Genomic DNA, 22638 nt, shown 5'->3' on the forward strand with positions numbered 1-22638 from the left:
TCCGGGCCATTATCATCTTTGAACATCTGGTCGTATGTGGGAAACCCCCCCCGGTCTACGAACGTCGATGTCGATGCTGCTGTGCTGTTCACGGGAACGACCCACGGTACGAAGGTGTCCTGCAAATTTCTCAGAGGCCAGGAGCAGGCACAAAAGGCAACGATAGTCGCCAGCTAGGGTCCATGGTGTACAACCGGGGTCAGCGGTGGGAAATGCAGCATGCCGGTCCAACCGCCTTCCCACCGTCGACGAACCATAAATTCCAGAGCTGAATACAATTCCTTCTCTCGTCATGTCCGAGTGACAGACAGCCTGGCGGGGGCTGTGTAGGGCACCCCAGAGCCAAGAGCGTTAGCGGGGCTTCTAGAAAGACGCTAGAACAAAGGATGCGTGGCAGGGGTGGTAGCCAAATGACGACGTTGGGCGGAACCCGTTGTCATAGGGCGCCGTACTATCTAAACCATGGGCCGCGTGGTTCTGTGGACGAGGTCTTGTGAATCTGCGCGTCTCGCGTAGTCCGGGTCCGACTCGAGGGTGACATGTAAGCGTACTCTCCCCCTAGATGACTGAGAAAAGGTATTTCTTCTTTGCTTCTCAACGTGGAGCGCGTTTCGCCTGCTTCCTTTGTTCACTGTTGCCAAGACCCAGCACCAGCTCATGTTTTCTTTGTCGTAGCCACGAGAAGAATAAGAGAGATGGAACTCAAGTCTGTCGTTTCTGTTTTGTTCGTCACATGAGACGAATGAGGCTCCCGGGACGGCAGCCGCCGACGACCGCTTAACGGTTACTTTGGGGAAGATGAGGGAAGTCCAAGTCATCGAAGAAATGCGAAGAGGCAGTGGACGATTTGATCCGGCCGCCCTAGTGCGGATGATGAGATGCCGCGGATGGGATGGAGTCGTTAAGTCTACCGACGGTGTTAAAACCATATGGAGAAAGCAGCATCAAGGGTTAGAATATTGAAAAAGTAAAAGATTACATAACCAATATTCCTCAATGAGGAAGGCACTGAGGTGTAGGGAAGTGGAAAGTGGAAAAATAGCAACCAGGTGCTCACCGACCTTTGGAAGCCTTACCTTAGAAGCCAGGCACCAGGCACCAGGCACACACATCTGTACTTCCTCCTACTGCACGCCAAAAGGCGTTGGGATGACCGTTCAACCCACTTAAACACCAAAGTCAAACCCATACTGCATCACTACAACATTCGCCAAAAAAAACAACCGATCCCCAGGGGTTACAGGCCACCCGGGCGTCACATCCTGGCCATGCGGGCCACCAATGGAGAATCTCCTCTCAAGCAAATTACAACCCTCCGCACCCCTTCTCCGATTTCCCGGTTTCCCTGTTACCCCCCCTCATGGTTCAATAACCCGACCGCCGCCCTGTAAAGGATCCACCCAGGACATCTTCTGATAGTCATTCATCCTAGAGCAAGCAGTCATCGGCTGACAACCGTCAAAGAGGGGTGTGGCTTTACTCCAGACACGGACAAATCTTGTCTTCACTATCTACAGCGAATCCCTCAAATACAGCCGGTTGTGAATCTCGAATCATACATGTGAATAAACTAACAATACAAAAACATATAAAAGAAGAAGAAAAAGAGGAACAAGACTGGGAGAAATGTCAAAGAGGAACCATATCCTATGCTGCGTCTTATCCGTATTCCTCCTTAAACGGAACCGCCGCAAGTCGTGCCCCGCCTGAACAACCGTCTTCATGTCCTTGGATACATGAAACAACAACCCTTCTATACGCGGTACACCACCGAGGGAGGGAAAAAAGTATACTTACTCGTATGTAGCTCAGGAACCCCTCACTCCATCCGATGGTAGAACGGCAAAATCCAGTCTCGCTTACGTGGGAACACTACATCTTCCTCCCGTCCATTGCGTCCTGAATCGCCTGGGGGCCGGGGTGTGCCACGTGGTGCGACTCCCGTTCCCGCTAGATCCCTTCGCCAACTCTGCTGCCAGGGACCCGGTTCCTCGTCTATGCGATCCCCAATCATGACTCGTTGCTTCGCAACACGATCAAATGCCAGTCTGCCATTTTCCCCGTCTTGCCCGAGTCGTAAGGAGTACAATCATTGGACGCGTGGCAGTCGTTGTGTGAAAACAGAGTCCAGCAAGCGTCGCACATTGCTTCGTTTCACTGGGATGCCCGCTTAGTGACTTATCAGAATGAGTCTTTCCAGGCTGGCTCGGTCGTTTGATAGACATAGGAGAACATTCAATTCCTAACCCAGTTGTCTCGTGGGTATGATAGTATTGCTCAACGTGGCATGCATTTCCCCTAGATGCTATCCTAGAATCCTTGCCGTCTTAACTGACCGTCTACCCCCGTTGTCCGGGCTGCCTATTGCCCTTTCGTCCCATCTCTCTAAAAAGAGCTCGACCGCGTTTTATATGCTTTTTTTGGCTCGTGATAGAGACTGCCTTGGATGGCACCGCGTTCCTTCAGTCCCCGGTAATGTACACATTCCCCCATTTCTTCCGTTCATTGGCATCCAAGGCTGTAGCTGTTATGAAATAAAATGAAATTGAAATGAGGCGGCCGATTATTGTTGGGTATATAGTCTTGCTGGAAACGCCCGTAGGTAAAGAAAAAAAAATAAAAGAAAGAAAGAAAGAAACACGTCTTGTGCGAGACGAAGCTGCAGCGTTGCCTATTCGTAGAGTGTCACTACTGAAGAGTGGCTTCCGCAGAGCTCGTTGCTCGCCTGATATCACCGTCCATTTCGTATGGTCAAACACCCAAGTTCGCTCAGTAGGCTTGGCCCGGTTGAAAGAACCCATCAGGATGGCCCGATATTGACGGGCTAGCCAAGTTTGCGTGTGGAGCGTACTGAGAAGAAAAGTCTGTCATCAGACTTGGGTCCTGCATTTCAACGTCCGACGACTCGGGTGTACCTCCGGTCATACTCCTCAAGCTCTGCATGTCATCCGAAATAATTCCACCGTGATGCATTGCGCCGTTGTCGCCAAACTGTTGCCCACCACCGTTAGCATCGTACATTGGCGACTCGGGCATGGTCTGGAAGAAGTGCCCGAGCGTGCTGTGGTTCTGCCCGTTATCTTGATGAGACTGCGTGTGGCTATGATGGCTCGAGTGGGATGAATGCGAAAGACGTGGCTGGCTGACCATGCCGTTCGATGTTGGTGCTTGATGGTGTGGGTGATGTAGCTGCGGTGGCCGTACTGCGCGATGCTGTCTCGGCACGTAGACTCTTCGTTGTGAGGCCATGTATGCAGCCAGTGCCGGGTTTGCTCCGCGCGAGATCTTAAATGAGAATGGATCAGACGGCTCCTGAGGAGCTATGCTCTGCTGTCTAGATTTATGGCCAGGCAGATGCATGGTACAGGTGTCTACCACCGGGGTGATGAAATCCTCGCGGAATTTGCCGATACTGCCGGGGTCGGTCCCGAGTATGAAGGCGTACTGGACCAAGAGTTTAAGATCGCCAATGTGTCGGCATTCGAGCCTCTTCCTCAAAATCCCGGACGTCTGGGGAGTCCACTGTAGTGACGACCGCGATGCCTCGTTCCATACTGACTCACTCCAAGCCGATTGCACCTGGCTCTGGCGCAGTAGGTTGCGTATCCTCGCCGAGTATGACCACTCACCGCTGTTGGCGCCCTCGTCAAAGTGCTTCACCACGTGGCTGACGTATTCCTTGAACGTCGAGTTGGCGTCCGAATCTCCCTGTGCTTCAAACACCTGAAGGCAATTATCGAACCCACAGGCGAATACAACTTGTGGGCAGAGGTTGACCTTGGCTTCGTCTAGAGACATCCTCGAACCGCCATGGGCTTGTTTCAAATGTGTCTTGTAGGCACCTTGCCAGTCGAACACCATCTGGCACCCGCGGTGACGACAGAACCATTGCGCGTTGACGTTGTGAAAGTCTTCAATGTGTCGCTTCAGGTCGTTTTTCCTCGTGCAAGTCTTGGTGATATCCTCCTCCTTACAAAACCCGCACATGAAAGCCCCTTTTTGCTTGGATGCGCCTGACGAACTCGATGTTGTCTCGGGCGTTGTGGATTCATGACCATTCCAAGATTGTTGTTCTTGTTGTACCAGTGCCGCCTGCTGTGCGGCTTGGGCCTGGGCGGCTGCTGTAGCGCTGCTGCTTTGGCTGCGGCGGCCCAAAATTTTGGAAGTGCCCCGGGAAACATTGGAAATGATGCTACCAGTGATGGAAGATGTGTCGGAAAACGTTCTTATGCTTTGTGTGTCCCATACGCTCGACTCGTCTGATAAGATGGATGACTGTGTCGACGACATGATTGACGCGCCATCCGAAGCTATAATTTATCAGTTTGAGGACAACGAAAGCTAAACAAGTAAACTTACGAGTGCTTGAAGATTCTTGTATCAATCGATTCAATTCTTCTGTGCCATATCTGTTGAGGAGGTGCTTGATCATTTGCCCGTCGAGAACTCTCTGTGTAGGCGACACCTGCGTTGACTGCTGCGTTGACTGCTGCGTTGACTGCTGCGAGGAGCCGTCGGCCCCGGGCCAAGCATTGGAGGCCATGGTCCCGATTTTTGTGTACTAGGCTCAAATGATTGACAAACGCCAGGAAAACCTCCAGAAAAACTGGATTGATTGCAGATTGCAACGAAAATGATTGAGCGATTTACCTGCTGCTCTTGCGGTATTTTGCGATGGGATACAATGCGAGAAATGAAGAGGAAAAGGAGTGTATCGCGGTCAGGATGGGGAAAAGTGCGGGAAGTGGAGAGCAAGATTCCAGGCGGCCTGGGGGCCTGGGATCTAGCGTTGGGCACGACGCGGAAACGAGGAGGAAAGGATAACCAAGGTCGACAAGAAAGAGGGCAACGCTGCAGCTAAGTATCGGCCGCAGCGATGGAAATGCCTCTGACCGACAAGGCCAGCCTGACTTGGGTGTTGGTGGTGGTGCAGGGCTCCCTATATCAGCAGCGCTGCGAGAAGTGGCTTTAGGTGCTTGTTTGTTGGACCTGCATCCAACTGGCCGTGACCCGACACGGGATCTTCGCTAGTGCGGGCGTGAGAGCAGCAACAGCAGTGTTAACGCCTTATAAGGAGTAAGGAGCAGGACGATCTGATGGGCCTTGTGTGTATGAAGTTGATGTCGTCTCTCTGTGTTTCGCCAAATGCTGACGCACCAGGAGCTGTTTCTGCTAGCGGTATGATGATGCGGCCTTCAGTTGCTCGTCGCTCGGTTTTGGCTCAGAGGCTAAACGAGATGGCGAATGACGGAAATCAGCCACAAGAACTTATGTCGATTTACCTGGGAATTGTAATACAAGAGGATTTCCGGCAATTCAAGCTCAGTTCTCCTTGTTGTGGTGCGATAGTCGATGTCTCATCACTCGACTCTCGCAAGCCGTGAGAGATGGGTGAATGAAGTGAAAGCAGATTGTGTGTGAGAGGGAAGACTCAGGGAAAAGAGGATCAGACGTGCTGATTTGCAGTTGAGGTGGAATTCATAGAGTGTACTTGGTACGGTGCACACTCACAGTCTTCAATCTCACTGTCTCGGCCGGTCTGTTTAGTCCGCCCTCCCCGGGCAGCCTGGCTTACCTGGGTTCAGACGGTCTTGGGATTGCGCCAAATTGAAGAAATCAGTGGCCATCCCAAGACAAGTAACCTCTACCCTCTCGTTCTCGCGCACCAAGGAACAATATCCGTGGACCCCCGAACCCTTCACAACTGAAAGTTACAGGTTGGATGGCCGATGTATCAGTGCTCATTCCCCGTTCTCTCTGTACTGGTAATGGGGAGATTAGGAACAGGGCTGGGGGGGTTACAACGGGGTTGCATACATGACCCAGTCAATTCAATGAATGGGCTGGGGGAGACTCGTACCAGTCGAGGGGACCCCAGACAGGCAGCCCGGCGAGTTTCGACGTCTTGGTAGCATTGGCGTGCGATAACGAGACGAGGTTAGTGGTCGACGCCACCACTAGCTGTTCGAGGATGGCACAGAGATAAAGGCAAAAAAAGCAACAGAAATAGGAACGCTGCCCATTCAGGATAAGGCAGGACTGCTGCAGCCAGGCTTGGGACAGGCTGTGGCCTACCATCGTTCAAGGATGAGAGATGCGATGGTGGTGGTCGTGCTCCATACAGGAAGATGCGAGGGTACACCCCCCCTTGGGCACAGTCACCCCTCCTCGTCAGTTCGTTCCATCTGTCCAGGAACAGAACGGGCAAGGGCGTTAGGGACCATCACTTGATTCTTGTGTGTTTAGGGCTTAACATCAATGTGCCTTGAGAGCTGTCTGCTCGATTCGGCATTGAAAGATTCCCGGATGCTGTATTTGTAGGCTTTGTCTTGAGCATGTCCTCAACGATACCATTTGTTAACACAGTCAGCTGCAATGTAATAGTACTGACAACACTGCTACGTCTTGGGACTCTCGGCGGGGATCGTCGAGGTATGCCAAAATGGGATTGCAAAAGGAAGACCAGCAGGCATTTCCCGAGAGTCAATGGGAGGCCGATACATGCGGGTCCACATCAACAAGGGGTCGCAGTCGAGAGATATCGATGCAGGACAGACCCTAGGCGTCCTGGAAGAAGCAGGGCTGGGTTGAGTTCAAGGTGCATGGGGCAAAGGCAGTCCGTCCGTTTGTCTGTATGGCTGAGGGCAAACACGTGAAGGTGGTGGAACAGGGCGGTCAGCCATTTAAGTCCAAGATCAGCGGCATCGCTCAATGCTGCTCAGTTTGACTGCTGACGAGGAGGATTAGCCCACGACCGCGTTGGGCATCGCGTATACTGACTGGTATTGGCATAACTTGCGGTGGTTTTTCTCGGCTTGTGTCATGTACCGCTTTGGTGAATCCCCGAACCGACAGTATATGTACCATGCACTTCATGTCGACGATGACTGAAGGCAATTGTTCAATGCGATGCGATGGTAAGGCCTTTGTTTTTTGCCTTCATCCGTGGCAGGGAAATGATTTGTGGTGAAGCTTGATGAGTGGAGGGAATTATTGGGGAAAGCGTGGGGGGTACCTGGTCAGGACCCAAGCAAGGAAGTTGCAGTGGGCAGTGGTTACTGTTATCCGTACTCCGTACCTACTTTGCCAGCAGTATTCGTACTCCGTAGTAGTGGTGGTGATCGGAACCTCATCCCGACAGACACTGGGAAAAGAGACGGAGGGTGGGAGGAAAAGGGTAGGCACAACCAGCAAAGCAGGCAAGTGCTTGTTTGATTCTGCACCCTCCCTGCCCTGAGTTCAACTGCCCGGGCAGCCGTTAAGTATAGTCGATTTCTATGAAGTACGACGACGGCACAAGCTCCAGGCTTGGCAGGCTCCCTCCGACTTGCTTCAAGGCAAGTGCTCCAGATACAGCAGCTGCACAGGCACTGAGCAAGGAACTCCTGCCGACCGAAGCTGCCAGTGCTCTGTGAGTGGATATTCCAGGCAGAGCAAGTACACACGGCACTTCATGACTTTTACCTTATTACGGGTGAATGGACGGAGGATGGGTACAATGCCACAGCCAGCCACGGTCAGAAAATTGTAGGAACTACTTGGTCATGTACATGAATAAATAGTACGTGTGTTATCTGCACCTGTTTTTGCTCATCTGTCAGCAATTGGAGTTGCCAGCCACTATGCTTTTCTGCCCCCAATTTGCAGCAAAAAGCAAGCAAACAACCACATCCACAGACTCACGTGACACTCGATATACGTACCTTTCCGTCAACTCAGCCACCGAAATGCACAAGAAGGTACCTTGTACTTTGTCTACATGACTATGTACCTCTGGAAGCCATCTTTCCCGCCGACAGGCACTGTCTTTCCTTCCGCCAAACTTAAATCCTCTACTTTCAACTCTCCTCCCACGATGCCCCTAGTAACAAGGTGCACTTGCGAAACCATTGCAGCCTTGGATTGAGATTGGGTGCTTCTTCCCGGGCTCAAGGCCGACTGCCACAAGAAACAGACAAATTGTTCCCCTCTGAAAACCTTACTGCCTATGGATTTTGAGGCCCTTGTCCCCCCTCCCCCCCCCCCCCCCCCCCCCCGCTGATCACCCGGTGCATATGTTACCTCTCAGACACACGCTCTCTTTTTCGTCCTTTCCCTACTCCCCCCCCCCCCCCCCCCCCCCCCAAATCTAACTTTGCACAAGGTTCAGGTTCATTGTCGGTTCCCCTGAATACTAGTCCACTTCCACCATCCATCGGACAACAGCAAGATCTGCACTTCGTTTCAAGCCCGCTGCAGACTAATCAGCCTGAGCTTGAGCTACCTCTAGCCCTCTTCACAAAACTCGTGGCAAGACTGAGAACTGCTGCAAGGGGTGGCATCGACTCCTTGCATCTTCTTCTCTCATCCCAGCGGCTCTGATAGCCACCATCAGCAAATCACTGTCTCATTCACTGACCACCATTTCTCGATAGCGCCGCTCAGCTTCCAGGCTTGCAAGCCACCCAGGCTGCGTTTCACCATTCGTCTGGCTCAGTCAGTCCATCCTTCAACCGCCATCCACTTAGGAATGCTTCCAGAATAGTGCTATCGGCTCTAACGTGCCCAGGATGTTATAATTGATTGGCATTGCAAGGTCACCCAGCACATCGTCATCATCAGCAACAGCCTGCCCGCTTTCGGTTTTCCTAGTTCCAAATTTGTTCATTATGTCCATCCGGTCGGGTGATAAAAGGAGCAAATGAAACTGCAAAGAGTCCATTCCAGCAAGGCCATGACGCAACCCATTACTCAATCTTTCTTCTCCCACGCGTTGATATCGCGTCCCATCCCATCGCGTCCGCCATCTATACAACCAGTCTTGATGTCTTACAATGAGCAATTACACATTCTTTCCTTGTCACAGTTGGACCCGCCCGGGACTAGGTCGATACTACGTGGGTCCACCATTGGCCGGCCGAGTGGGGCTTCCGATAGCACGGTACCGACCCTGATCCCACGACACATGTGAATGACAAAGCCCCGATGTGCCATTAAACTCTCTCGCTGTGTCACGACATTGCTAGTTTTCCGGGGCCCGGCTGCTCCAATTGTAATGGCAGTCACTAACATCCTAACGTCCCACACCCACTTCTGGGCACCCCCCACATTTGGGCACCCCATTTACACCAAAAACGCCGTTTTTCGAAATTCTATATTAAACTAAATACTTTACTTATTAAAGAGAATAAATATATATTAAATAGATTAAGACTTAATTATAATACTTAAGTAGCTATATACTAGTATTATTGATAATAAGTATTATAAATTCAAGGTTTAACATTTATAATACTAATTTACCTAGCCTATATCTCAATATATAAAATAGGTAGAGATATTTAACTAATATGATTAGAATTTTTAAGTAAGATATAGTAGATTTATATATTCTTATACTTAGTAAAAAATTCTTTAAGCTTAGAATAATATTTTAAAATTTCCCTTAAGAAAAGTTTCTATTATAGAATTTTAACCCTTAATTATACTATATTTACTAAAGTAATACTTTTAAATCTCTTTTAGATATAATTATATACTTTTAATAAGTATAAATATTAATTTCCTAGATTTTTTAAATAAGTATATATGAGCGAAAATATATTTTTCTAATGTTAAGGAATACTAGTAAGTTACTAGTATCTACTAACATTTTAAAGCTTTTAGTTTTAAACTTCTATATTATAACTATTATTATATTTAAACCTTTATAAAAATTAGATGGCTATAATTATACTTAACATAGTTTATATATATTTTCTTTTCTTAGTAAGTATAGTAGTTAGTTTAATATAGAATTTCGAAAAACGGCGTTTTTGGTGTAAATGGGGTGCCCAAATGTGGGGGGTGCCCAGAAGTGGGTGTGGGACGTTACCAGAAACAGAAGTTCCAGCTTTCGGGTCTAGCCGCTTCATGACGCACATTGATGAAGCAAGGAGCGAATTCAGGTTGATGATGATCATCATCATTCAGCCCCCAATGGCAAGCTCTGCCACTTGCTCTCCGATGCGAACAGCCGGGCTAATTTTGTTCTTTTTTTTTCCCACGTCAGCCGCAACGGTCTCACCTGTCAGCTCATAGTGGCCTTGCCCATGACATGTGCGATTCCAATTGTAAACATCTAGGGGTCGACCCGTTAGTGACATTTGAGGCTGCTGCAAGGGTTACGGGAGGCTTACTCGCAATTCCAAACCACATAATCCACTCATGTTCACTCGGTACTGACAATCCCTTACAACATGTCAATTTTATGGAATGGGCTCTGTGTCCTTTCAACTTCAGATGCCTCGGATCATACTCAACACCGTTTCGAAGCATACTCCAGCTAGGCACAGCCACCGGGACGGTGCGAGAATGAAACATTCGAGGCAAGTCTTACTCGCCCAGCTCTTCGTTGGCCTCGGTCAACATCCGTAGAAGCCGTGGGCCTTTCAGCTACGGACCCGAGGGGCAGCAGCCATTAAACACGATGGCGGCCATTTCGTATTGACGGGACAGGCTTCGAAAAACCTTATTCAATCGTCAAGAGGCGCTGGTTAACGTTGTCAGGATGCTCTTGATGCTGACAGGGCCCGAGCCAGGTGATCCTTGGCGAGATCCGGTTCTTCGTCAAACTGGCCCACGTCGGATCCTGCTTCCGATGCACTTTCTTCTCATGATTCGCCGTATTTTTCTTATGGTCTACGTCTCCTCTGTTTCCCACGTTGTTTGTTCTGTCTTATTTCACGGGTTGAAGTCTAAAAGTTTACCAAGGGAACTCCGCCAAAACATAAGAGCGTGGCTGTCTTTGGCTGGTGTAAGCCATCGTGCCCACAACTGAGACTAGCCAAGACCGCGGAAACCCTCCAATACTCTTAAACGTCAGCCTGTTGCATTCATTTTTGAGTTCCATTTGACTTGAATACCGTGGCAATGTCAGTGAGCTGATCATACAAGGACTCATGTGTATCACCATAAGTCGGATCTGTTGGAAAAGTTAGCGGTCGTTGAACTGGTCCGTCGGAAACTCCGGCACTGAAGAACTACACTCTCGATCACAGGTAGCCCTGCAGGCACCATGGACAGGGAATTGTGAGTTCAAACTAGAAAGAAGATTGCAGGGAGCAGGATATGATTTGCCGGGGTGGTTGATCGGACGAGCCGAATCGACCGGGGCGATGAACGACAGATCCAGTCCCGTCTTACTCACGCTGTCGCGAACGATGGGGTGGCTTGTACAGCCTGTTCAAGTCAGAAGGGCAAGTGAGTCGCGTCTTCTGTATCGTTGAATCCTAATTCTGACCCCCCTCTCCGGCCGGGTTCTCAACATTATTTAATGGCTTGTCAAAGTCTAGCGAAAGATCGCCCTCCAGCGAGGGGTCTCCATGTTGAATGTCGCACATGCATCCACCGTCCCGGAGACGTTTTTCATCACAACGTTGATACTCGGTTGTGACCTTGGCCCCCTGCTACCACGTTGAATCTACGAACTAGGGCTTCGCGGGTGTTATGCGGTGGTGTTGATGGATGTGTTTGATCTTCACATCCATCTCCTTTCTTTCCACCTCTACCGGATGTCAAGTTATTCTGCTGGTTCATAGCCAACCCCCTCTAAATGGCTTTGCTAAATGTTTGAAGTCCTTAAATGAATCATTTCCTCATATAACGATCAAATACTGTGCATCTGGCAATGCTACAAAAGACAATTGTGGCTCCGAGTACTCAGGAATACATCCTATCAAGTCTATGCCCGTGGTTTTAAGCCAATGTCCTCGCTTCCCTTTGGCCAGTGATGCACACAGCTCTTGTTCACTTGACTAGGGCCTGTGACCGTAAAGAATGAGACTGGCTCTTGAGAAGCGTAGATACCTTGACTGTAGCTATTTTAGTATGATACTGGCCACCGGTTTCAATGAATATGTATCCAGAACGTTCTCCTTATTGAGTATGGATTACACGCATGGTCAACATCCAGGCGCCGCTAGTGGTGATGGATGTGGATGAAGCTTTAGAGGACCGGTTGGCAGCTGGGCATTACCCGTGTACGTCTCTTGCGGAGTCATGTCTTTGATTCGTCTGTGTTGGTAGCAAATGATCACAAAGGCCAGAAGGAAGCGCGCCTTATGCCGGCGGAGAGCATTTTGCCATTGTCGACGGCAGTTGGGGCCGCATCACGGCTCGTAAAGTACGTGACGACTTGGGAGAGTGAAGGGTCACTGAGAGGGAGAGATCCGACACTCGTTCCGTCATCGTGGCCGTAGCAAAGATTCCAGCTTTATCAATGCCGAGAAACGCGGTATTTCGCTACTGAGTGACATATAAGATCATGTTCCTCCGGCTTTCGTGTTCTGGCCCGTGGTATAGTTGTCCTTGCCTGCGAGTGCTTGATGAGCGAGCGCTCTTTGTCCTGGAAGCAACATGTCTGAAATACACATCATCCACCACTTCGACGGTCGACCACCTCAGGCCTTTCGTCTGTTTAGAAAATTTGCAATCCAAGTTAGCTCACGTGGTGTATCGTGATTGACAAGATATGTTGATGTTGTGCTAGGAATTGTCATGTTGCAATTTCAGCGTCTTGGAAACCGGCGAGCTTTGCCTGCGAAATGCAAAGGCAAGAGAAAATGTAAAGTTTACGGCCTGGTTTCTATGATTCGTCCTGCATACGACAGGCAAAGACATGTGAAAGAAAATGACACTTGAGTCACTTATCGATGGCGCTCTATCGAAATAAGACGTGTTCACATGAGTAAGTAAGATGCTGCTCAACAATGACAACAGACGTTCAATTGATCCTCAAACGCTTTCGCTTCAAAAATTTTCCCTCCGGCCGAGATGGCAAGACATATATATATATGCAGCAAAAAAATACCCGAATGCTTCCGCCTTATAAATGACCTGAAATCCCCCCAAGCAATACGCTTACAAGGCACCATCCTTGAGGACGTACGTCGTGGCTCCGCTGCCGGGCTTGCTCACAACAACAGCACCCTCCTTCTGCTCCTCCGTCAGCTCGCGCTTGGAGTAGTATTCGCGCTCCCACGCCTCCTTGACGGCGGCAACCTTGTCTGCGGGGACCATGTGAACGGTGCAACCACCCCAGCCGGCACCGGTAAGTCTGCTTCCGTAAGATCCGTTCTCGACCGCAATACGGCAAAGCTCGTCAATCTCCGGCGCACTGCACTCGTACTGGTCGCGGCACGAGACCTGCGTCTGGTTGAGCAGGTCGCCGAGACGCTTGTTGTATGCTGTGGTGTCGGCAGTGTCGGTGGGGGCCTCCTTCTCAAGCACCTTCATGAACTGCAGCACGCGCAGAGCCTCCTCAAAGACGTGCAGAGCGCGCTGGCGCAGCTTGAAGCGCTCGGCGCGAACAGAGAGCTTCGACATGAAGATCTCCTCGAGCTCCTGAACGGAGATACCCAGCACCTTGGCGATCTCCTCGCGGGTATAACCCTCCTCGCTGGTGAGCGTCTTCTTGGTAACGTCGATGAGGACGCGGAGCTGGGCCTCGGCAGCTTCCTCGTGAGATGCGTTGTCAGCCTGGGGCTGCTCGTGTGTGGCGAAGTAGGCATCGTGGAAGCCGTGAATGGAGATGCCAAGAGGCGAGGCGTCCTTGGGCAGCTTGGTACCGGCGGGGTTGAGAGCGGCGTTGAGGAATGCACCGGCCATACTGCACTCAACGACGCGGAGGTTGTAGTGGATGGGGCCAGTAACCTGCTTGTTGGATGTGACGAAGGACTGAGCAATGACGAAGCTGAGCTCAGGGTTGGTGGTGGGGAAGAAGACGGAGCGGGCGGTCAGGGAGGGAGTGAAGGAGACGAAGAGAGCGGATCCGCGCTGGGAGAAGACAGAGGCGGACTGGTCCATGCTGGTGAATGTCAGATCATACTATCCATAAGAGTGGAAAGAGAGCGAATAAACGATTGCCTTACCCTCCAGAGTTAACACCGACGGCGCGCTCACTGACAATGGCAAGCTCGGTCAGTTCCGTCTTGTCGATGCTCTTCTCGCCGTTGGCAAGCATCACAGCCAAAGCCGAGGCGCTCGTAAAGGCGGCACTGGAGCTGAGACCTCCTCCGATGGGGACGGAGCCGTCCATGAGAACCTTCATGCCCTGGGGCCTGAATCCGGAGCCATGCTTGCGGCGCAACAGCTCGAGAGCACCACGGAGACCGCTCTTGAAGTAGTTGGACCACTCGTGGACCTTGGCGTCGATGGGCACGTCTCCGTCAATGGCGACATCGAAAGTGCGTGCGGGGAACTTGTCGCCTTGGAGGTTTGCGACCTCAAGCTTGAAGGTATCGGAGTCAGCAGGAGTGTCGGAAACGGAGAAGGCGAGGATGGCGTCAGCGGTTATAGCCATGGGCAGAACGGAGTAGAGGGAGTAGTCGATGTGCTCGCCAATGATGTTGACGCGGCCGGGCGAGCGGGCGACAAAGGTTGCTGAATGGCCGAACTGGGTCTTGAACTGGTCGAGCAGCGAGGACCAGCGCTTGGTCTGAATGGGAAGCGCATCTTCGGTGTAGATGTCGGCGAGGGAGGAAGTGGTGGGAACAGGGCCGGCCATGGTGGACGATGTTTACTCTCTCAACAAGAGAGAATGTTTAGTTCTTTTGTTTGGCAGGTTCGGAATAGGAAGAGAGTGGCAGAGAGGGGGGGAAGAGAGAAAAGAGGGCGCAAAGGATGTCGTGAGTACGTGAGGTGTGGTTTACTTATGACGTTTGAGGTCGGTCCTTTTTTTTTTCTGGTGGGGTGGGACGACAGACCCAGAGACCTATTACTACAGTACTACTACACTATGTGTTGGAACAACTCCTGGTATATATGTATGTGCGTAGTAGGCTAAACCAGCCGGCGTATTATCCCCGCGATGGAGCTTTGGTGTTTTTCTGGCGCGTGCCCTTGTTACGGATCTGAACAGCTAGCTAAGCTGCTGGGCTTTTGGGCTTTGGTGGGTTGTGGTCCATGGATACTCGACCAATTTTACCCCGCAATTGCCCCTCGTTCCCCCCTTTCAGCGATCCTCTTCGTCTGAAAAAGGGGCGACGAGCTTGTGGGAGACGTCTCATTTGGAGAGGGGATACTAGTGATTGCAGAATGAGCCTCGGGTTGGGACAAGTCACAATTGACTTTTTGGACGAGATATTTTTATGCTGTGTTTTTCATGTTAACGCAGCATCCATCTATCTTGTCTTTTTTTTGGAGGAAACAAAATGTTGCGCAACAAAATCAGGCGAAGGAGACACCAGCAGGTACTTCTACAAGCGCCTTCCTTCCGTAGCTGCTGCACCCCACCCCACCTTCGGCTGAGAATTCCACCGTCGCCTTTGGAACAGCTCCAACCACACAAATTTCCTCATATTCCTCAGGAGCTTTTCTAGTCAATCACACAGCTTGGTTGCCCGAACAGACCACTGCCGAGCCAAAAGCCGAGAAGGAAACAAGAATAAATAACTAAGAAGATTAACAGAAGTGCACTGATTCCAAGCTTGTCCATCAGGAGAGTAGTGGCCCCGTTTCACTGCGGACCACTTCGGAAAACCCGGCGGAGAACTCAATCATCCCCGGTAATGAGCGCCATTACCCTTTGTGTAGTTGAAGTAGTGTAGCCAAATGTGTTCCCTGGGGAGTTCTTCAAACCACCATGAACCTGGCAGAGAAATTTTGTTGGCAGACTGAGCATAAGAATCCAGCCAATTGCCATGCTCTAGCAAATAAATCACATGTTCTGGAACACCGACAGGATACCTTCGGGGAGCCGCCAAGGCGCACCAGTGGGGTGACTGCATGCCATAACGCCTGGCGCCCTGGGTTCCAGGGTCTTTCCAAGCTGCCGCGGGGATGTCGGGGGCGAGAGCTTCCCACCTTGCTGTCCCCGTCCTGTTCGATAGCGGGGCTGCCACAGTTGCTGCCACTTGGTCCCCGAACCTGACTAGTCTGGTGGAAAGAATGAAGCTATTCAGACATTAATCTGTCTTACTCAATTGGAACAAATGAGAGCCACATTCTCCAAAATATCTTTCAAAATTTTCACTTTGGCCTCTTAATGATACAGGTCCTACTTTACATGCAATACTTATCATGGCTTAGACAGCAAATATTTACTAACGTCACTCATTCCCGACCAGTTCCCATATTGCTCAAGTTGCTGCAGACATGATGAACCTGCAATACTTGATCGTCATGACAATGTGTGCTTTAGTTTCTTTCATTAACACTCTTGATTTTGGAGTTCGTCTTTGGAGAAAAATAGACCCTTTTACCACCCTTGAACCTGCGAGTCGTGAGTCCTAAGCATAGGGTTGATCTCTTCATCGTGAACGCTTTCAGTCTACTACTTCCTTCAGATTTGCAAAATCACTCTCGATTATTTTCCAAATCTTTTATTTCTTTTACTTCTTTCCATTTTCACAGATAATTCAAAGCCACTCAAAGAAGAGACCATCCCATACATCACAGCTGAAACTGCATCCTTCTAGCCAGATCTTTCTCTCGGGCCTTATTCCTTTTGATCTACCTTTCAAATCAGCCTCTATCCAACCTTTGACACAAAATGAAGCCAGAGATGAGAATCCCGCCGGGTCCCTATTCTCCCTCAACCCACCCACACATACCCATGGAAAACCTCCAAGTGGGATGCCTCTACCTTATGATATCCGTTCCATTGCGCATCTACATCGGCCGCAAACAACACACCTACTCCACCGACCTCCCATCTGGTCAGGAAATTGACTATAGTACCTACGAACTCGGCGTTTCCGACGGCCATCTGACCGAGGAGTTCCACTGGGATCTCTACTGGCACACCTCCAACCACACCATCCCAGCCGCTTCCTCCAGCAACAAGGCCAACATCGCCAACAACGGTAGCGGCATACTCTACCGGCTCCGCAGCCTAGGGTCATATCCCAAGACTTACGTTTGCGACCGCATCCCCGTCATCCGTGTGCGCACGCACTCCCAGCTCGTAGGCCTGGTGAGAGTAATCAGCGTGCCCGTCTCCGTCGTCCCGCATCTGACACGCTACCTCGACTGGATGACCAAAGAATCCGCCGGCGCTGCGAAGAGAAGCTATGTGTGGGCCACCATGGCTTACTACCGCACACGCGCCCACTTGGCAAAGGGGAACGGTGTCCAAGATCACAGCTTCAACCAGTTCGACGTTTCGCGGTTCACCGCCGAGGTGCTTTCGTTCGCGTACAAGAACGTGCCGCAGTTGATACATTCCGACGCCTCGGAGATGAGCTTGAGGCCAGTTATTGCGTCTTGGATGGGCATCACGCTTGGGTTTCTTGATGATGATGATATTGTGGCGACAATAAGAAAGAGGGATGAGCTTCTGAGAAGGCAGAAAGAGGAGTTTGGAGCCGTCTCGGCGTGCTGGTATCACTGATGGTGAACACATACAGCACTGGATTTACTCGGTCTGAAGCTATACGTTCTTTGGAGCTGGTTGTGTGGTGATCTTGGTGAGTTTATACCACTGCCTCCTACTAATAGAGAGATCGCGGCCTCTTACATTGTTCACAGATACCAAACATTAATTACTAGACGACCACAGTTGAGGATTAATGGCATGTTCGGCCAATGCCAACAGAGAGGGTCCATGTATCTTAGGCCTACAGACCATAACAGCCTCGAGCCCTAGAAGCCCCTGGTATTTGTGCAAATGCAATATCCAGGTTTACACATGGTTTGGCCCTAGAAGCATTTCCCTGTCCTACAAGTCGCACGTTACTTCATTATTTGTTAGCCAAAGTGAAATGATGTTGTCAGCCATTCCAACAAGCCTTTGTTGTTGGGAGCTCTCAAGTTGTGCCATAACTTGACAACGTCTATGAAAGATTTCCCGTAACAACGTCGCTGTCGGGTCAACATTTCTAGAATTGGATCCAAGGACAAAAATTGTGAGTGTATGCCGCTCAATGAGAACCGTCCGTACAGTAGACTTTTGATATTTATGATCTCAATTCACGGGTTAACACCTTGCTTGCCGTCTGTTGTTAAAGGAGGAATGATTCTTGTACCCCCAATTTAGAACCCGACGTTTAACGCGAGCTATTTCCCCGAACCAGTAATACGAACTCAGTAAAGATTTACTCTCACGTACATAGTTAACCCATAGAAATATTCTATAGATCTATTGGTTCAACCTGCGAGCGCAGCGTCTGCATCAGCCAGCCAGTACTTCGAGGCCAGGGCCAGTTGTCATTGGAGTAGCTATGAAAATTGCGTTGAGCTCTCACTCTTGAATAATGATTGTACCGGTGATACTGAATATCGCTCTCGACCTTACAGACACCGCGGATCCCTGCGTCGTATCCTCTAGTAGATTCACCGTGTGTATCAAACAACAGGCCTGGCACACACGATAGAAGTGGTCATATTCATTCCGTTAACAAGACTTTCCACTGGGTACCTGTAAATATCGGAGGTGTGTATAAGTGAGGCTAGCAAGTCCACACTCTTTTGGCAAAACTCTCCACGGACAGGACCGTAGCAACCAGGCCGCAAGCACGGGGGGTTCCTGTACGACATAATTAAGATACGGCAGGGCGTCGAATAGACAAACATTTGCGCCAATAGGTGCGGCACTTGGCTGCGATTTTAGGCAAGTCTCGAAGCAAACGCATGGTTGGGCCACATGATGGGCTGCGCAGAAATGAGCAAGTTTCACCCCCTCACGGCACCCAACCCAAGCAGTCCGACCCTTAAAAAAAAGATGGTTCCCCCGAGCAGTAGAAAACCACAACACATCCCGCCCCTTGCAAAGAGCAAGTTTGAGGCATTCTTTTTCATCTGAAAGCCTGCGTCCAATATGAGTCCCCTACAGCCAAAGATGGCCGATAAATCGGGCGCCACGGCGTCAACGGCCGCCACGATCGATCCCCCTTCTCCCCTCTCCGACCGGTGAGACAAAGATGGCATCGCAGAGACGACAATACGGACCCCGAGCCCGAACCCGGGTTTTTGGCAAGACAACCGCCCTCGCGCTTCTCCTCTGCCTCGAATCCGTAGTCGTCATCACAGCCCTCGTACTTTTCGGCGTGGCGTACCCCGACCGCTTCCGCTCACGGCTATGGAGGAACGGCGGGGAAGAGGGATGGTCTTCGAATCCGAGGTTAAGGATTTACTTCTACGCCAACTTTGAGGAAGTGCCTCAGATCCCTCTGATATGGAGCCAAAGGTGTGTTGTCGACGTTTCGTTTCTTTTCCTTGTGCCATGCTTCATACTGCGGCGGTCCTTGTCCCACCATAGCCACACTACCAAGGTATCTTGGCTGACTTCGTGGGGCGGCGCTCTCCCCGCTTTAGACTTACGACCTCGAACACGGCCATCGCCGTCCTCTCGTTTCCGGTGCTCTTCGCCCGTATCACGATGGCAGCGCTTCAATACGAGTCTCGCTGGACCAACATCGCGTACGACGTCCTCCTCGCTGCCCTCTGGGCATTCAGCGCCGTGGCGCAGAACGGATCCGACTTGACTGACCCTCAACACCTGATGGAGAGGCCGTGGTACCTCACACGAACGTGCGACGAGGCTTGGAGCCAGAACAGGGGTTGGTGTAAGATTGCAAAATGGGAGTATGGCTGGGCGATAGTAGCTGCGTAGGTATCCGTGAAGAGAGTGCAAGGAGAAGTAGACAGCTAACGCCCAACCAGGTCGTTCTACACTTTGAGGATCATCGGCGCTCTGGGCTTGTCGGTATACGAGAAGGGGAAAAGGGACGGAGGTCAGAATGGACTTAAGGAATCACTGATGGATGAATGGACCTGGGACGACCAAGATGGACGGGTTGCACCGTACAAGGACGTCACCGTAGCTCTTGCGAGTATGGCCTGGTAGACTTAACGTCGTACACATCGAATTGATGCGACGTGATGGCTGATAACTGAAATTTCTACGTCTCCGCTCACAAAAGTCACAGACTTAAAATGCCATGGGCAATAAGCGGCAATGTATCGATATCAAATTCCCATTTCAGTCTCAATAACAGCTAATAGAAGGGGCCCAAGAAGTAGAGGAAGCCTCTGCCGTAAGGAGAGAGAAAGCCGCATCAGGTTTCCATGAAACAATCCGTAGCCTTAGTCCTATACGACGCACTAACAATGAACCGCGACGATCAGATATTTCCGATACCGTTTATTTGTGCTGGGGAAGACTAGGTTAGCAACTCATCCAGGGCGGCAATGATGCAATCCGCGGGGAAATAAACTTACGGGGCAGCCGGCGCAGGTGCAGTCCTTGCCGCAGTGGCAGGTACCAGTGGAAGCGCATCCGCAGCCAGACATGTTGATGGGTTGTGTTGGGGTGGGGGTCTTTGAGTGAGACTTGAGAGTTGCTTGGTGGGAATCTGTAACTGGAATCTTTTCTTGTTTGTTTGAGTGAGGTGTAGATGAAAGGGAAATGGAAATGCCGCCGTGATTCTGGTGGTTTAAGTAATGGCACTGATTATCTAATGATTCGCAAGCTTTTGGAGGAACAGCACGGCTAATGGGAAAGAATTGGGTCAGCCGAGAGGAGCCTGCTGTCTGTTCGTTCGCTCTTTCCTCTGGGAAAATGACTTCCTGCCAAACAAGCCTGGCACATGCTCTTCGAGAAAGCGCTAGTCAGCCACCCACTGAGGAGCTGGGAATGTTAGCTTTCGCGCCGTCAGACACAAAGGAAAGAAGCCCCCTTTCCCTGCCTAGCTCTTGCCTTGCTTCACTGTTATCGCTAGTGACCCCCCCTGCGCCTGCTCCTCCACTGGGACTTTCCCACCAGCCAGATGGCTCGTTGGCAAAAGGAGGGAGTGGCGAATGACGTGCAGCCAGAAGGAGCTAGGACCATTGAACTCAGATCGTCACAAGGCAAGATGCCCTCGGACATGTCCCAACTTCTACAGCTTTCCCACCACTGGACGACGTTTCGGCCACCGAGCACCCCACTTCCCCACCGACAAGATGGCTAACCGGACCGGACTTTCAGACCGGGGTGGGTCGCCCAACTAGCTTCCACTTTTGGAAGGACTCGGCCTATCCGCCAATGAGACGCTGAAGATTGGATCGGCCCAGCAGCTTCCAAAGACACCTTTGGGGGGAACGTGTTGAAATGGGCGGTTGTTCTTCGTGAGCCGGTGACCCGCGTTGCTGGGTGTCCAACATCAGGGCCCTTCCTTGTCGACGATGAAGCTTACAGCTGCGACATTTGCTCGTCATTGGTGAAAATAGGACTTGTTCTCCAGGAACTCGGTTTCAGCAGCTTAACGCGTCTCCAGAGTGAAATCCCGTACATGACGGCAGTCCATAGTCCAAGGAAAAAGCGGCACGAACGAGGATCGAGATCGGATCACATAAAACTCTGGAGCTGCCCAGTCGAAAGCTGCGACAGCGGGCGGGGGCTTGAACAGCTGGCCATCCCACGGTGGCTCTGTCCAGGTGCCTCCACGCTTCTGTATCGATTTTCTCGTTGGCCAGCAACTTACTTAGTGAAGGTGCCGTCGGAAAAAAGGAACTCGCCATTCCCGGCGCCTTGCATCATGCATGTGCATAATTGGACACGGCCAGCGCAGATCTAGACGCCAGCTTTGGAGTAATCAACAGCGCCAACCACGCAGCAGGCAGGAATAAGCCAGTTCCACATGCCGTCAATAGCCACGCCTTGTTAGTCCCCGGCGGGACCCAATTACATCTTGTGCTGGGCTGAGAGCCTAAGCGGTCGCGCAAGGTCCGATGCGCTCGTTATTGGTTGTTATCTCCAAGGGCTGGGTTGCTGACGTCTCAATCTGATCTACTGCGCCATGCTAAGCTGATCTAGCCACCAACGCTTGCCTTTCCCTAGTAGATTTAGGAGGTCTGATCACATTATGCCATAGTCGTTTTAGGGATTCTAATCAGTACGAACTTTAAGAGCAACAGATCTCACCTCAATCAATAGAATGGAAATGGCGTTGAATCTACGTACAAACACTGGAGTCATACGTCAGGTGACATGTGCTTAACTTTACGCCATGCCTTGATGGATTGATCACGCGCATAAGAAGGCTGGCAGTTATTTTCACGAAGCTGAGACGAGATTGAACATACGCACCCAAGACGCCTGCGGGCAGATAGGCAGATTATGGTTATCAGATGTGTATAATGTAAAGCCAGATGATCTTTTACACGGCAAGAAGTCCCGCTATCGGGGTTTCTATCCTTCGGTTTGAAAGAAAGGCAGATGGAGGATACGGTTGCTTTGGAGGTTCCATATGTTCAATCAATCTTCAAAAAGGAGAACAGGAAAATGAGAAATCCCCTGATCGACCATCCGTCAGGTTCGCCACACGTTGTCTTTGATATGCCACAAGGCTTATACCTAGGTACAGAATCTGAATATTAAATAATTTGAACCAATAGTACTTTTAAGTAGAAACCATTCTTTCCTCTACAGGCCCTTCCATATGAGACGTGGAAATCTTAGATGATTGAAAAATTAGGATAAAGAGGGTAATAACTTTCGCAGTTGAGGTACTCGTACCTCTTTTAATGCAAATCTTCTCCAATTCGTCCAGGCCTTCTTTAAAGTTCTCTAGTGGCCTCGACTTCTTGCGTTGATCCGCTCAAGTGATATCCCAGGTTTTGACAGGGCTCTGGACCCGTCCGGGTAGGTAATCTTCATAACATCTGAATTTTGGTCTGATCGTCAGTTTTATATTAAAA

General features: G+C 50.6%; 5 protein-coding genes across 5 annotated transcripts; 2 read left to right on the forward strand and 3 right to left on the reverse strand.

The window, feature by feature from the left end:
* Positions 1-2769: 2769 nt before the first annotated feature.
* Positions 2770-4543, reverse strand: CTRU02_208504 (homeobox and c2h2 transcription; the record flags this gene model as incomplete). Its single annotated transcript, XM_036728499.1, has 2 exons — positions 2770-4310; positions 4360-4543. The coding sequence occupies 2 exons, from the start codon at positions 4541-4543 to the stop codon at positions 2770-2772; spliced, it is 1725 nt and encodes a 574-aa protein (XP_036579783.1).
* Positions 4544-12879: 8336 nt separating this feature from the next.
* On the reverse strand, positions 12880-14524 carry CTRU02_208505 (galactokinase; the record flags this gene model as incomplete). Its single annotated transcript, XM_036728500.1, has 2 exons — positions 12880-13825; positions 13890-14524. 2 exons carry the CDS (start codon positions 14522-14524, stop codon positions 12880-12882), a joined length of 1581 nt encoding a protein of 526 aa, XP_036579784.1.
* A 1986-nt stretch (positions 14525-16510) lies between these two features.
* CTRU02_208506 (uncharacterized protein) lies at positions 16511-17350 on the forward strand (the record flags this gene model as incomplete). The annotated part of the gene is made up of 1 exon (XM_036728501.1): positions 16511-17350. One exon carries the CDS (start codon positions 16511-16513, stop codon positions 17348-17350), a length of 840 nt encoding a protein of 279 aa, XP_036579785.1.
* Positions 17351-18878: 1528 nt separating this feature from the next.
* Positions 18879-19804, forward strand: CTRU02_208507 (uncharacterized protein; the record flags this gene model as incomplete). The annotated part of the gene is made up of 3 exons (XM_036728502.1): positions 18879-19144; positions 19273-19566; positions 19621-19804. The coding sequence occupies 3 exons, from the start codon at positions 18879-18881 to the stop codon at positions 19802-19804; spliced, it is 744 nt and encodes a 247-aa protein (XP_036579786.1).
* An 870-nt stretch (positions 19805-20674) lies between these two features.
* On the reverse strand, positions 20675-20827 carry CTRU02_208508 (uncharacterized protein; the record flags this gene model as incomplete). The annotated part of the gene is made up of 1 exon (XM_036728503.1): positions 20675-20827. The coding sequence occupies one exon, from the start codon at positions 20825-20827 to the stop codon at positions 20675-20677; it is 153 nt and encodes a 50-aa protein (XP_036579787.1).
* Positions 20828-22638: the final 1811 nt, after the last annotated feature.

Source organism: Colletotrichum truncatum (assembly GCF_014235925.2).
Source record: "Colletotrichum truncatum strain CMES1059 chromosome Unknown Contig_0005, whole genome shotgun sequence".
Lineage (NCBI taxonomy): Eukaryota > Fungi > Ascomycota > Sordariomycetes > Glomerellales > Glomerellaceae > Colletotrichum > Colletotrichum truncatum.